The sequence below is a fragment of the Ailuropoda melanoleuca genome, chromosome 6 (assembly GCF_002007445.2).
Source record: "Ailuropoda melanoleuca isolate Jingjing chromosome 6, ASM200744v2, whole genome shotgun sequence".
NCBI lineage: Eukaryota > Metazoa > Chordata > Mammalia > Carnivora > Ursidae > Ailuropoda > Ailuropoda melanoleuca.
Genome location: NC_048223.1, coordinates 21751228 through 21766739, shown reverse-complemented (window position 1 = coordinate 21766739; position 15512 = coordinate 21751228). Strand labels below are relative to the sequence as shown.

The 15512-nt window shown below is 38.4% G+C and overlaps 1 protein-coding gene across 1 annotated transcript in view; it reads right to left on the bottom strand.

Moving 5' to 3' along the window:
• RAB5A (RAB5A, member RAS oncogene family) overlaps positions 1-12065 on the bottom strand; it is a 28242-nt gene extending 16177 nt beyond the window's left edge. Inside the window, exons 1-2 of the mRNA XM_002927439.4 lie at positions 11684-12065; positions 8448-8703 (exon numbers count right to left, since the gene is read on the bottom strand). Coding sequence (XP_002927485.1) covers positions 8448-8610 — 163 coding nt within the window. The 5' untranslated portion in view covers positions 8611-8703; positions 11684-12065. The remainder of the gene's footprint in view (positions 1-8447; positions 8704-11683) is intronic.
• Between the last annotated feature and the right edge of the window lie 3447 nt (positions 12066-15512).

Genomic DNA, 15512 nt, shown 5'->3' with positions numbered 1-15512 from the left:
GTACAATAAAAAATTCAGAATGGTAAAATCTACAAGTCCCTTGAGATAGGAAAGTACAGTAACAGGCATTCTGTAAGCTGTTGTTGAAGGGCTGTCCGGAAAATTTTACCAGAATTACAAATGTATGTAACCTTTGACAAAGGCAATCAACTTCTAGAAATTTACACAATATAAATACTTGGGATATATGAGAAGTGACTATGAATTACTTACTGCACTACTGTTAGCAGCCAAAAATATAAAATAATGTGCAAATTCAAAACTAAAGAACAGATTTAAATATACATTGATATGATCCATGCAGTGAAATACTGCTACAGCCAAGAAAAATGAAGATGCCTTTCCTAAAATGATATGGATAGATCTTTGGCAGACTGTTTTCCAAGATGGCTTCAACAAGATGTCCTATACCACATTCTTCTTACATGACACCAACACTCCTTTTAATCTATGAGCCTGTGAGTAGAACATAACTGATGCTAACTACATGACTTCTTGGGCTAGGTCATGAAAGGTCACCCAGCTTCACCTGGTACTTTTTGGGACACTCATCTTGAACCCAGCCATCATGCTGTGAGGAAACCCAAGCCAGGTGGCAAGGACCACATGTAGGTGTTCTGGCTGAGGCCCCAACCAATAGCCAGCAGCAGTTGAGATGGTTCTAACCCCAGCACTGACAGCAACCCATGAGAGATCAGAAAATCACCTACAAAGCCCACTCAACTCCCAGAACCATGAGAGGATGAAATGGTATTGCTCTAAATCAGGAAGTTTTGTGGTCATTTGTTTCTGGGCAATAAATAACCGGAACAGTATTAAAGTAAAAAATATGATATATTATAGTGGCCCTGATGTTTCAAATTCCACAGGGGAGAGAATATATAGATTTAAAGTAATAGTAACCTCCCAAGGATAGATAACAAAGTTACACTGCCTTTGGGGAAAAGAACTGACTGGGGAACGAGAATATAGCAGGGAGAGTTTTCAGTGTAGTATCATATAGCCATGGTAAGGTCCATATGACACTTGTAAAAATGCTAAGGAATGCTATAAGTGCCCAATCATTATATAGTGACTTGAGTCCCATATCAACAGATTATCCCCTTCTGAGTACAAAAGCACCTGTTATCTTCAACGATAGGAACCTGGAATAACTGGTTCCTCATCCTGCTTCTCCTCTTCCACATCTATACTACCTTGAAAAGAGGGTGAATGCTGTTCACTAACACTTACTTCAAATATTCTGTTCTATAAAAGTAGTAAAACATGAAGCATAACTCCTTATTTCCAAAATCCAATATGCGGCTTAGCAGCACTCACTCTTATTTTGAGGAATTTAATAATTTGTTTGTTAGAGTTCATATTTATATCAAGATAGCCAATGATCAAAGTCCCAAAACCTCTGGAATTACTCCTATTGCTCTTCTCACTCTTATACATTCTTATTCTTTTCCACCAAGAGGCTTGTAACAAAAAGTTCTTTATGATGACTCCAAATTATGTTATCCTATGATAAATTCAGCATGCACCACAAAATTGCATACAAGTAATATCAGATTATTATAGTGTAAGACGCAAAAGGGGAAAAGAAACATTTTTCAACAACAAAACTTCCTGTATTTTTATCAAGTCAGAATTCTTATACTATTAAAAGCAAATTTTTAAAAAGCTTCCCACTCCATCATACCCAATCATCATCCAAAAGAAATATCGTTTATGGGTCTCTGGTGTCTACAAAAGGTCAATTATCCACAAACCTTGAATGTTCAGAAAATAGTCAACAAAAGAAAGGTAGCAAAAATAGACTGAATGCAGCCAAAATAGATGTCATAAAGTCCAAGCATCAAAGCTTATGAAAACTTAGATTTTTTTTCAGTATGTAACTGAGAATATACTTCCTTTATATAAATGTGTATGTCCTCTTTTGGGATATATATAATAAATAGAACAGGAAGATCAACTGGAAATTTAGGCCTAATTTAAATAGTGGTACATAATACCATTTTTCATACCTTATGTGTACTAACCTATTTCCCATCCTAAACCATAAGGTCATCTTTGACTTCTAGTACTTAGCACAGTGTTAGGAGCTTGGTAAATTTGTTGAGTAAATGAATTTTAAAGAAGTTTCATAATCTTACTTCCCAGAATGTGACAGAATAAAAGCAGCAAATTAGTCAATCAATAGAGGCTGTTCATTTCAGTTAGAGCTAACTGGCAAAAATCATTCTACCAAACAGCTCTGAACACTTCAGCAGCACCAGAGGGCAATCAATGAACTAAGACAGGACAAAAACTGATGTCCAAAAATCCCAAATTATGAAATAAATTTTAAGAGAAAAGGATTAAATTGTATTGATTGTATTGTTTAATGTGAAGGAGAGTACACAGTTTAAAGGAAAGTTAGCTCTAGAAGAATCCTTATTTAGTTCAATTCTCTCATTTTACAAACAGGGCTCACATAAGTGTTCAAAGGGTGCCAGGATTAGAAACAAGCTTACAGACTCCTAATTGACAGCAATATTTAAGTAGTCATGTGTAACATTTTAAACTAGGATACTGGAGAATAACTGATGTTTAGACTATTAAAAATTCATTTTTTTAGGGCATAACTGTTACAAACTGATATAAAGTTGCAAATCTCTACCAACTTCTTGGAGTAATACAACCTATCTTAAATACTGACTGAAAACACACTTTCTAGAAGGAAACAGTATTATGCATAATAATAATATTCTTCCACTTGAAACCAATGATTAACTTCCACAAATTTTAATTCTCACTTGTATTAGAAAGAACAATGAACATTTCAAGCACCATTTTCCTCATCAATCAAAAACCATATGCTAATGGCCTGTCTCTACATCTTCTGTTCTTTCTGAAAAGTATTTTTAATTGAGGGGAGACTGCGTGGCTTAGTCAGTTAAATGTCCAACTCTTGATTTCCGCTCAGGTCATGATTTCAGGGTTGTGAGATCAAGTCTCATTTGGTGGTCCATGCTTAAGATTAAGGTTCTCTCCCTCTCCCTCTGCACCACCCCGCTGCTTGCACGTGCGCTCTTTAAAAAAAAAAAAAGGCACTTTTAATTGAGAGTAATGTGTAGATGAATAAAGATAAAGGCAATAAATGCACAGATTACAATTACAGATCTTCCTTGATTTATGATGGGGTTATTCCCAATAAACCCACTGTCAAGTTGAAAACATGGTAAAAGTCACCTTACCTTAGTTTAAATGTGCTTAGAACACTTATGTTAATCTACAGTTGGGCAAAATTATCTAACACAAAGACTATTTTATAATAAAGTGTTGAATATCTTATGTAATTTTTTGAGTATTGTACTAAATATGAAAAAGGAAATGGTTGTTATCGGTACAGAAAGGATGTGTTTCAGTTATTTACCTTGTGATCACATTGGCTGACTGGGAGCTAGGACTCAGTGCTACTGTGAAGCATCACAAGAGTATTGTACTGAATATTGCCATCCTGGGAGAAAATCAAAATTAGAAGTATAGTTTCTACTGTCTGAATTGCTTTCAGTACAGTTTACACACACTGTAAACTGGAGATCATCTATATACAGACTGGTCTTTCTAAAGGCAAACAAGTGAAGGGCAACAGTAGAAAGCTTACTACTATGGGAAGAATATGACTTACTCAGATTCAAATTTTCTGGCTGGCTTTTCTTTCTCAGTTTAGGAAGCAAATTTAATATCCGAATACATGTAGTATTCTATTTAACAGTGTAATTTCTCCCTCTGAAAAAATTTCCACAAATAACTTAGTTCATGTGGGTGGCATGCATTTAATGTAATATACATGACTAACCATTTTTGTGAAAACCAATAAATGGAGGGGGAAAATTAGTAAGAATTTATCATGTAGAATTTTAAGAAACTTAGTTGCAAATGCTCATTCTATCTACTTGAATGAATCTGCAAAAACTTCATTTCTGGAAGGCTTAAATTTAGTGTAGGCATTTGCTTATAAGGTTTTTAAAATCTTGGGTTAAGCATCTGCCTTTGGCTCAGGTCATGATTCAAGGGTCCTGGGAGGAGTCCCACACTGGGCTCCTTGCTCAGCAGGGAGCCTGCTTCTCCCTCTGCCTGCTGTTCTCCCTGCTTCTGCTCGCGTGCTCTCTCTCTGACAAATAAATAAATAAAACCTTTAAAAATATATTATTTGTTCCTATAATTTTTAATGAGGTTTATCTTCCATTAAAGAAAATCTAAACAAAGTTTAACATTGTCAAATCCTAAATCAAACGCCATGCACTAGATGGAACAGTAATGATTCCAAAATAAATGCTATGTTGTGACAATACAACAGTGACAAAAATGACTCAGCAAAAAGTAATGGTGGTAATGGTAGCGGTAGTAGCTAATATTTAATAAGCGTTTTACTCTGTGCTAGGCACTGTAGCCAAAAAATTCATACGTACTTTCATTTAATCCTCCCCAAAAACTTTTCAAGTTAGGTACCATTATTTCCATTTCCATAAGAGGAAAATAAAGCTGAGTATGAGGTGCCCAAGATCATGCAGCTGGTATGTGCTATGTGCTGGAACTACAATTAAAAAAAGCACTTGTATTTCTAATTAACTTAGGGTATAATCAGTCCTTGATTACTTGTGACACTAAGGGGGAACAGCATTGGTACAAAAAACTAAAAACTACAGATACTCTTAAGTCCCTTAGCAGAGACAAGGCAGAGCAACCTAGATGGGACAGAGAAGGGGCCATATTCACTTAAAGGGCCTAACAGGTTAACAGATTTGTGGGAAGGGGTTTCCATACAGATACAAATAATAACTGAAGTAACCAGGAGAAAATACTTGTACTCTTCAAACTGGAGCAGTTGGATAAACAACATATTTTTAGAAATCCTACCCAAACTACAGTTATAAAAAAAGCAAAGCAATTATTCCAAGAACCTCAGTGTAAAAGTAATACTGACTGCTCAGAAAACAAAAAGCAGTGGTTCTCAAACTTCAGCATGCACCAGAATCACCTGGAAGACTTGTTAAAATTTAAGATTAATGCTTCTACTTCAGTGTTTTGATTCAATATAGGATATAGAAATTTGCATTTTTAACAAATTCCCAGGTAATGCAGATGCTCCTGGAATAGGGAACACTCTGAGAACCACTGCTCTAAACCAAAGCTGAAAAGTTACAGTACCTGCAAGAGGAATGCTATTAATGTTCTCATCTATAGTTCTATAACCTAAACCATATGTCTGACCTTCCTCTAAAGATCAGTGCATACAAAATTAAACTGTGGTAAAAAACATTTATCTCTCAAAAGAAGAAAAAGAGTTGAATGACTGCATCTTATTTCATCGCATACTCTAATGTTGCTCTTACATTGAAGATCTACTTGTTTATAAAAAGCACTCAAATGTGTTTAAAAACAAATGTTGTTGTTGTTTTTTTGACAAAAGTAACTCACCTGAAATCTTTAAAGTCTCTAACTACTCAAGGTGTTAAGTGAAAGATGGCCAGCCCTATCCAACAAATATTTACTGAGGCAATACTAAGCCTCCAGATGAGAGAGCAGGAAGGAAGACAACCGCCTGAGCCTTAATATTCCTTGCTAACCTTCTGGGCTTGTCTTAATAAGAACATAAATGTCATGCAGACTTTAAGAACATAAAAGTCATGCACACTCTAAACCCCTACAAATACACAACTCCCCAAAGTGCTAAACCCACCACCTAACTACCTAACCTCATTTTGAGTGTTATAGGGTCAAGGGGCAATTGTATAGGATACTGTGAGACAACATGGATTCTTAAATCAAGCTATCATATTTAGGAAGAAACACATAAACTACCCTGATATCTCGATGAATGTAAGGTTCTAGAATACACAAATTCAAAAGTACAGCATATGATTCCCACATTAAAACACAATCAGATAAAAATTTTAGTTGAGCTCTTCAGACCATAATGAATGTTACTAGATATAAACAATAGAAAAGCAGATAAGTCTTACCACACATCAGCCAAAACAAAATTACCTATTACTTACAAGTTATGGACCTACAGTGTTCATCATTAAATAGCTCAAACCTTGAAAGCCTTAAATGCTTAAATAGAATACTACTATAGTTTCTAAGGGTGAAGAGCTGTTAGCAAAAAGCATAAAAGAAGAGCACTCACTATAAAAATATTAAATCACTGTCTTATACCTTAACCTTGCACCATGTTTTATGTCAAGGTCTCAAAACAAAACCAAAAACCAGTGCTCACAGATGTAATTATAATGGCACTAACATACCTCCTAAAGATATTACTATGTAGTCAAGGTAGTTAGAAAGTGTCCAACAACCACTGACACAAAAATTGGATATAAATTCCTTTTAAAATTGGTTTTAAAAGCAACATTTGATCTGTACAAGTAGAAAATATTAAGGAAGCTTTAGATGTAGGAACCAAAAACTTGAAAAATTAATTACATTGTATTAAATAGAAATGGAGATTTTATATATATGCATATACACATATCAGAAAATATGTATATTTATGCCTTATTGATACAGGGTTAAATTTTTCTTGTAAATGTCCTGCTTGAAATGTCATTAGGAAAAAACACATTTTGATGATCATAGTATCAAAAAACAATAACAACAACAACAAAAAACCTTTGAAGATTCTAGTCTTAGGCCTCTGAGGCTCCTGCAGTTTCCCAGGAATTAAGTTCTTTACTGTAGTACTTCAGTGTTTTTGTTATTTTAGTATGTACTGTGAAAAGGGGGAGGGTGGCATATATCAAGTCTATCTGGCCCACGTGTTTAGAGCTCCAAATGCATATGTACTTTGGGAAATGCTGCCAGTGACAACCACTTGAGAAGTGATATTACCTTGAGGTAATATTTCATTACTAAACCAGATATATATGTGTATGTATGTATATATATACATAAAAACGTATTAACAAAAAAACCATTAAGAATGTATAATATATTGTTCATTAGATTTCTAACTCAAAAGCTCCATACCGTTGACTACATTTTTGATGCTCATTATAAAAACATAAAACACTAGGGGTGCCTGGGTGGCTCAGTCAGTTAGCAGCCAACTCAATTTCAGCTCAGGTCATGATCTCTGGGTCCTGGGACTGAGCCCCGTGATGGTCTCCATACTCAGAGGGGAGTCTGCTTGAGGATTCTCTCCTCCCTCTGCCCCTATCCACCCCGCCACCATGCTGCACACTCTCAATAAATACTAAAAAAAAACAAAATAAAATAAAATAAAACACTAAAACAGTATAACATTGTGTAACTTGATAGATATACAAACAAAAGTGGTTGACAATCACCACTATACTTCTGAGTCTATTAAAGTGGAAATACCACCAATGTAGTGTATTTCCCGTATGCCAGGAAAACCCAGGAGGTAGTATAGTTCTACAAACTATTTTACTGGAAGGGTCTGAACTATGAATAAGATTCTCAAGTGTACTTGAGAACATACACTAAATGCTGGACGTAAAGTTACACTTTTAAAGGACAGATCTGAAGTTGCTACACATCAATGAGTATGTCTTATGCATTTCAAAAGTTTGACCTTTTATATGTATGAGGTTAAAATATACCTATATATACCTTTAAAAATATAGTACTGTTTAATTACATATCCCTTGTAAAATATTGTGATCTTAAAGCTGTGTTTCCTCTGGTATTACCCAATTCAAAAGCTTCGTTTGACAGATGAAATTGAGGCCCTGAAGAAAAGGCTGTTTTGCCCCACCGCTATATAGCTGTTAACTTCTTTGATTAAATTCAATTATAAAATTTCCTGTCTTCTATCCACAACACTGCACTATTAGTTGTCACCTGTGTCCTGCCTCTTACCTTCCCCTCATTTCAGTTCTACCACAACCACTGTATTTAGTCCTTACTCTACCTCTTAACCCCTCTTTCATCTTTCTCTCCAGGTCCCATTTCCCTTTTTTATCCCTCTTTGTTGATCACTGACTTTTTCTCTTCCCTCACCCTAGGAGCATTCTTAAACAAGTTTAATAAAATTAAATTAATTTTACTAAGTGCAATTTACAAATAGGTTAACTTTTATTATTTTACTATTTTCATTACTCATTCTAAAGCCAATATAATCTAGCACAAACATGTATTAATTTGAAGAAGCCTCTAATCTTTATCAAGGAACAGATATCAGATCAAATCTAAATACTTGGGACATTGACTCTGTTCATGCTTGCATCTGTATTCCAGCTTTTACACAACCGTCTTGGGGATAACCAGGAAATCAAAATGTAGGAAGATACTATCTAAACAAAAATCAAGTTAAGTTTTAAAGCTTGAAGTCTGCTGAACAGTTTTCTTCATGTGAGACCTATTTAGATATTCATCATCAAACAACTGAACTGCAAAATTTTTGCCAACGTATAGTTCAATTAAATGAAGGGAAAAAAAGAAAATCTCACCCCCTATGGTACTCTCTTGAAATTCATGAAATTGGCCCTTCACAAAACGAAGCACTAGGCTTGATTTGCCAACAGCAGACTCTCCCAGAAGTACTAGTTTGAACTGGCATATTTTATTTCCAGTATTGGGCCCGTTGGGTCTTGTTGCTCCTCGATTAGCCATGTCCAAATTTGAAAGAAGTCCCTAATTTCAGTCTCTTAAATGAACTTCCAGGATGCAAGGTGTTAATTTTTTTCTTTCTGGATGTAGAGACACCTGTAAAGAAAAGTAATTAAATACACAAATCAGTAAATGAATCTAATGTTAATCACTTCAGTAAATTTTGCTTGCAACATTATCCATATGTTAATTGTAACATCTACATGACATTGAATGCCATTTAGTTAAATTCACTACCTTTGTAATAATATAAAGGTATGAGACTTAAGCCTAAAATCCTGTTGTAATTTTCAAAAAAATTTAAAACTAATGTTCATTAAAGACTTAACTTTGTGCCAAGTAGTTAAGTACTTAACATAGTCACTCAATAATCCTATAGATACCACAATCCTTAAAAATGAGGAAACAGGCACAGAGAGGTTAAGTAACTCGATTGAGGTCACACAGTTACTGTGACAGAACCATGACAGAGCCACAACAGAGCTGCATTTCAAACCTAGTCAACCTGAGAGGTGACTCAAGAGTTTAGGTTCTGGAGTCAGACTAGTTGGATTAAAAGTTCATAAATGGAAAGTTCTTACAAAAGATCCTAGAACACAGTAAGAGCTCAATAAATGTTGGCTATTATTTTGTGAAGGCCCCTGTTAAATTTTACATTTTTTTGTTTAACTAATGGTAATTTTGGAGCAACAAGTATTTTAAGGCTCTCAGGTTTGTCTAGTGGCTAAAAGACTTAAAATTGTTTCCTCATGTACTCAAGTACATTATACATGGAAGTGTTAACAGTGGTTCTCCATGTGGTAAGCTTATTAGTGTCTTATTTACTTACACGTTTCTGTAGTTTTGGGCTAATAATTAAATATGTCACTATTTTCAATTTAACTCATCTAGAAAAACCTAGCCTAAATGGCAACTTCTCTTATCATCTAATGCTAATTTTCAATCTCAAAGGAATAAGGGAACATTTAAAGGACTCTTCCAATCTACTCACAAATCACAATGGTTTTCTCCCATTTTTATCTAAAATTTCATCATGTGCTCATCAAACCTGATAACTGCCTCTTTAAAACCACTGTTATATTTCATTTAGGTACCTCATACAAGAAATTTGCCTTCCCAATGAAATGAGTTTATGTAAGAATCCCTTTGGACAATGAATTCATTAATAAATATCCATGAGACCTTACACTGGAGACAATAAAATCACCGCTGACTTATCTAAACAGCAGCTTTGCAGAGTCCTGTTAGTAATGCATACTGAACTATTTACACATGAAATGATATGTCTGAGTTGCTTCAAACAGTGGGGATGTAAATAAAACTCGACTCGCCATAATATAATTTAAAGCAGGTGATGGGTTCATTTTACTATTCTCCCTACTTCTATATATTTAAATTTTTTTCTGTAATAAAAAAATGCTCCAATCCTCGCATTGACACCCCCCCCCAGCCCCACTAAAAAACATACCAGATTTGGGATCTAATCCTGGCTGGCTATACCAAAGTCTCCATTTCCAAAATACCTAGCTTACATAGCTGCTGGAGAATTAGATGAGACAATATACATTAAAAAAAAAAAAAAAAAAGGAACAAAAAACAAAAACTCTAATACAGGGGCCAACACATAAGAGGGATTGAAAACTGGCAAATTAAAGTGGCCCTTTGATGAAATAATGACCAAATATCAACAGAACATCATGCAGATGAACATGTACCAACACACCTTCAGATATTTCAATACCATTTGAAACACTTCCCAATTGTCTCACTACCTCCAAAACAGCAAATTAAAATACTTGTCAAGGACAACATGCTCCAAATTTCCACGGTCCAAAATTTCAGGGAAAATATCAGATTCCCATAAAAAAATATATGATTTTAGCTCTGTCTTTTAAGGGTTAAAGTTGTTGGACTGTAATTCCCTCCAACACTCTCTAGCGGAAAATAATTATAAAGACACAGTTAGCATATCATTCAGGTTAAAAGTCCTGTGTATTCATTTGTATTCATTACTGAAACTTCTATTTTGCAAAACAAAAATTTTGCATAAAATGCTTTTTAAATCTTCTGAGAATAAGTGGTAGTCTATGAAGGTCTCTAGGTGCTTTTTAACGAAAATAGTATTAATGAGCGCAGCTAACACTTACCACACACTTACTAAGTGCCAACCACTACTCCATGAATTTTGCTTACAGCAACCCTATGAACTCATTATTATTATCTCAATTTTACATTACAAATAGTTCCTGAGCTCTCCTGAATTATCATAGTGTTATATACGTGTTTTTTTTTTCTAACCAGTTACATGAAAGGCAACTGATTTGACACTGACAAAAACCAAAATCTGTGATTATGACGTTCAGAGCTTACAGTGTTAAAGTCTCGGGAGGGTAACCAGTTCCAAGGGAAGAGAACAGCAGGACAGGTTTAATAAGGTCTGTCTCTACCCACTGTGCGTGTTCAGCGGCCTAGTTGTCTTGAGTTCTTTAAAGATGACGTTCATCACCTTTCATAGATGAGACAGTCCCTAGGCAGACTATGTTGACGAGCCTCCTCCTCCCTCCATTACCGGTCTTCGGAAGTCGAAGATAGGCGGAGCTCCCCAAATTCACACCTGCTGTAGGCCCCAGTTCCTCCTTGGAGAGCACCTGAGTAACTGGTACCAAACTCCGGATGACCTGAACAAGCAGGACCCGCCAGACCCGCTGGCCATCCTCCCATCCTGCTTCCCTGAACCTAGTCTGGTTGCAGCTGGGACCACCCCCTCCAGGACTATCAGGACAGGGGCCAGACGGAACCGCGGCCTCCAGCACTCTTTCACGGCGCCATCTTGAGAAGGGAAGAGGGTGACACCCGTCGCTCCCTCAGCCAGTCCGCAAATCCCGGTCCCCAGAGCTCTCTGAGGAATGAATCACCAGAGCCGGCAGGACGAGACGCCCGGCTCGATAGTTCTGGTCCAGGACACAGGCGCCGGGTGAAAAAGAATGGGCGGGGGACTCAGTGCCGGCAGGGCCGCGGACAGCCTATAACCTAGGGTCCCGGCTGGCTCTGGGCAGGGGAAGGACGGTTTGATTACCTGAGGCCGCAGCACGCGGAGCGGCGGGGCTGAAGCCTCCCGGCAGCAGGTCCCAGGCGCAGCCCGAAAAGAGGCTGAGACTGTGGCGGTGACTTAGACGGCGGCGGCGCGTCTCTTCCTCAGGCCGCTCCCCTCAGACTGGACCGTGCGGGGATCGTGCCGTGGTGCCGCCCCCGTCCGGCTGCGTCTCCGCCTCTCTCCGCTCCGCCTTCCTCTTTCCTTTCTCCTCCTTCGCCGCCGCCGGCGCTCGAGTTCCGACTAATTCTTCCTCCTCCTCCCTCCTCTGCCTCCTCCCCTCAGGCCAGCCGCCGGCTCCGCCGCGAACCAAAACACAAACACTCAAGTCCCAGCTCGGGAGCCACTTCCGCCGCCCGGCGCCGGCCTCGCCGCCACGTCGCTGCACGTAGCGAACTACGCCCCTTCGTCACTTCCGCGGTCGCGAGTCCCAGCTCTCCATCCGCTCCCCCGCCCCTTCTCAAAGCCCTCTCAGCTGGGTCGGCTCTGTGGGGCCGGGTGGGGCGTGTCACGTGACCACTGCGAGCGGCCGGGTGCAAATCAGCCTCCTCCTTCCTCCCTCCCACATCCTAAGCGAGCGCGGCCCCGCCTTTGCAGGCGCCATTGTCATCTGGGTGGCGGTCTCAGGCTCGCGGCGGCTGCGGGTGGGGGAGCTCTTTTACTGCCTTGCTTTTGGGGAAGCGCGAGAGAACTAGGGTCTGTTGCTCCCTGCCCACGTGGGGCGGCGAAGTTCCTTCTGTGAATATTAGCTCGGAGTCCCAATTATCCTACCCTGCAACGCCCTAGCCGTTGCAACTTGGCTAAGGGGCTTTTCGGGGAGGACTTTTCTAGCACGAGAGAGCCCCCCCACAACATGTCCTGAGGGGAAGCATGGGTCGTAAAGGTATTTACTGTGGTATTTAATCCAGGGAAGAGGGTTAGAACCTCCCCATACAAAAGTTGTCTCTAGGCGAGGAAATCTTAAAATAATAGCTTGCTCTTATTTACGGTTTACCTATTTTTGGTGGGGGGGGGGAGCAAATCTTAACAGCTCGCTTTTATTCAGGATTTCCCTTTGCGAGTCATTGTACTAAATGCTTTGCAGGAGTTACTGCATTTTACTCTTAACACTACAAAGTTTCGCTCAAATGAATATCTGAGACTAATTGCCTTGCTATATTAGAGTATTAACTCCCCAAAGTGGTCTTCAAGTCTGTCTGTCTAGCACAATGCCTGGCAGCTGGGAGTCTTCAGTCATGGTTAATGAGGCGTGCCCCCGTTTTAAAGGTAAAGAATTTGAAGCAGAGATTTTGTAACTTGCCCCAAATCACCACCGAGCTGGTAGTGAAATTGTATTCTAACCTGCAGGCTCGCTCCAAAACCTGAGTTCTTAAGCAGGATTCCAGTAGAAGACAACTCAAAGCATTCATTACCCTCCACTGCAGATCTACATAACACATTTTTCTTTGGTTACATTTCATACAGTAGTTTCTGGCCAGGTATTTGAACAAAACAAAATAATTCATATTGTAATTGGTGGAATGTTAAATTGACTTTCCTTCAGGATGAGGGCTACTTTTCAGTTTGCCTTTCAGCATGTATAGCCCTGTTTTGAGAACATCAACAGTGATTGTCTAGGATATGTACTTGAGGTAAGGTATCCTGGGGATTCTCTGTCAACATTATGCAATGAAGATGATTTGAAACCTTGAACAGCCAGTCTTCTAGATCAACTCCCCAGTTACCAACCAGAAGAGCATAATGTGTCATACCTAAATGGTATCTGTGGCACTTCATCCCCAAGAGCTTGTTCCAATACAATATGTTAGTCATGTTAGTACTTCTTGGACAATCCAAGGAAGAATCAGGAAATAGGATATGTCACATCAGTTTTGGCATTTCAACAGTATGTCCCAAACCAAACTTAGTGCAGCCCCAACCTGCTTCTGCTTAGTTGACTGGTATTAACAGGCTTCCAGTCACCTGGACTTGAAAGGGCAAAATCATCTTCATTCTTCCCACTTTCCTTCATAAACCATTGTCCATTCTAATACCCCAAATTCTTTAATCCCCAAATCTGTGATCTAATCCCAGCACCATGGTAATATTCATATAAACAGAAATTAATGGGGCGCCTGGGTGACTCAGATGGTTAAGCGTCTGCCTTCGGCACTGGGATCGAGCCCTGCATGGAGCTCCCCGCTTGGCGAGGAGCCTGCTTCTCCTTCTCTTTCTGCTCCTCCTTCTTATGCTCTCTCGCTCTCTCTGTCAAATAAAATCTTTTCAAAAAAATTAATGCACACCCGTCTTTTCATTTTTTTACATTTCAGCCTGTAACTCTCCTCAAAAAATGTTCAACATAGCTCGCTTGCAAAATAGAGTCCAAAGTTCTCTATTTCCCAGCCCATGTGTCTCTCATTCTATTTCTACAGTCTCTCTCTCTCCCCAAAGTCTTGCTTTGTATCCTAATCATACCAGTCTATGCTGTGTTCCCAGAATGTTGCCTGTGTGTTCTCATCTTGGCATATTTGATCACTTTGTTCTCTCCCTCCCAGAACACCATTACTGTCCATAACTTCAGGTTTCACTTTGGCCAAGATGCCAAATGCTCTTGACCACATCTGAGGATGTAATTAACCCTTGAACAATGCAGATGTTAGGGGAACCAACTCCACACACAATTGAACATCTACATGTAATGTTTGACTCCCCCCAAACTTAAGTACTAATAACCTACTAATGACCGGAAGCCTTACCAATAACATATTTTGTATGTTATATGTATTACATATTCTATTCTTATAATAATACCTAACTTTCTCTTAATTTTTTTTGGTATTTTTAGGCTATATCATTTGCAAGGTTTTTCAAAATTTTGCAAATCTCCAAAAAATTTTCTGATATATTGAAAAAAAATCCACATGTAAATGAACTCACACAGTTCAAAACTGTGTTGTTGTTCAAGGGTCAACTGTACTTTTGGATTTAATTATCTTTTTTCCAGTAGTTTCACATTACTCTGCTTTACTCTCTATAGTGGTTCTAATATCTATCTGTCTTATTTCATAGTGCCTAGACTTTCCTCCTCACACTTTCATTCCCATTAGGGAACTAAAATCTCATTGGGGGAGGGGGCGCCTGGGTGGCTCAGTCGGTTAAGCATCTGACTCTTGATTTCTGCTCAGGTCATGATTTTAGGGTCATATTGGCTTCCTGATGCACTGGGCATGGAGCCTGCTTAAGATTCTCTCTTTCCCTCTTTCTCTGCTCCCCCCCACCAATAAGTAAAATAAAATAATAAAATTAAAATAAAATAAAATAAAATCTCATTAGGATTTTAAAGTTCTTAAGAACCAAGACAATAATTTATTCATCGTTTCAATTCCTCACAAAGGATCTTTGACATGAGAGACCTCAAAAATATTTGTGAACTTAATTACATTTAGAATGATGAACATTTGACTTAAGAAGACATTACAGGGCGCCTGAGTGGCACAGCAGTTGAGCGTCTGCCTTCGGCTCAGGGCGTGATCCCGGCGTTCTGGGATCGAGTCCCACATCAGGCTTCTCCGCTACGAGCCTGCCTCTTCCTCTCCCACTCCCCCTACTTGTGTTCCCTCTCTCGCTGGCTATCTCTCTGTCAAATAAATAAATAAAATCTTAAAAAAAAAAAAAAAGAAGACATTACAAATAGCACATGGATGGTGAAATTTATAAATTGTTAGGAACTTCACATTTCATTGTTCTAGGATATTGCTTCCTCATTTATTTTTTTCCTTTTTTTACTGATTTTGTCTTTTAATTTACCCCCTTCATAAATACATTCCATAGTATT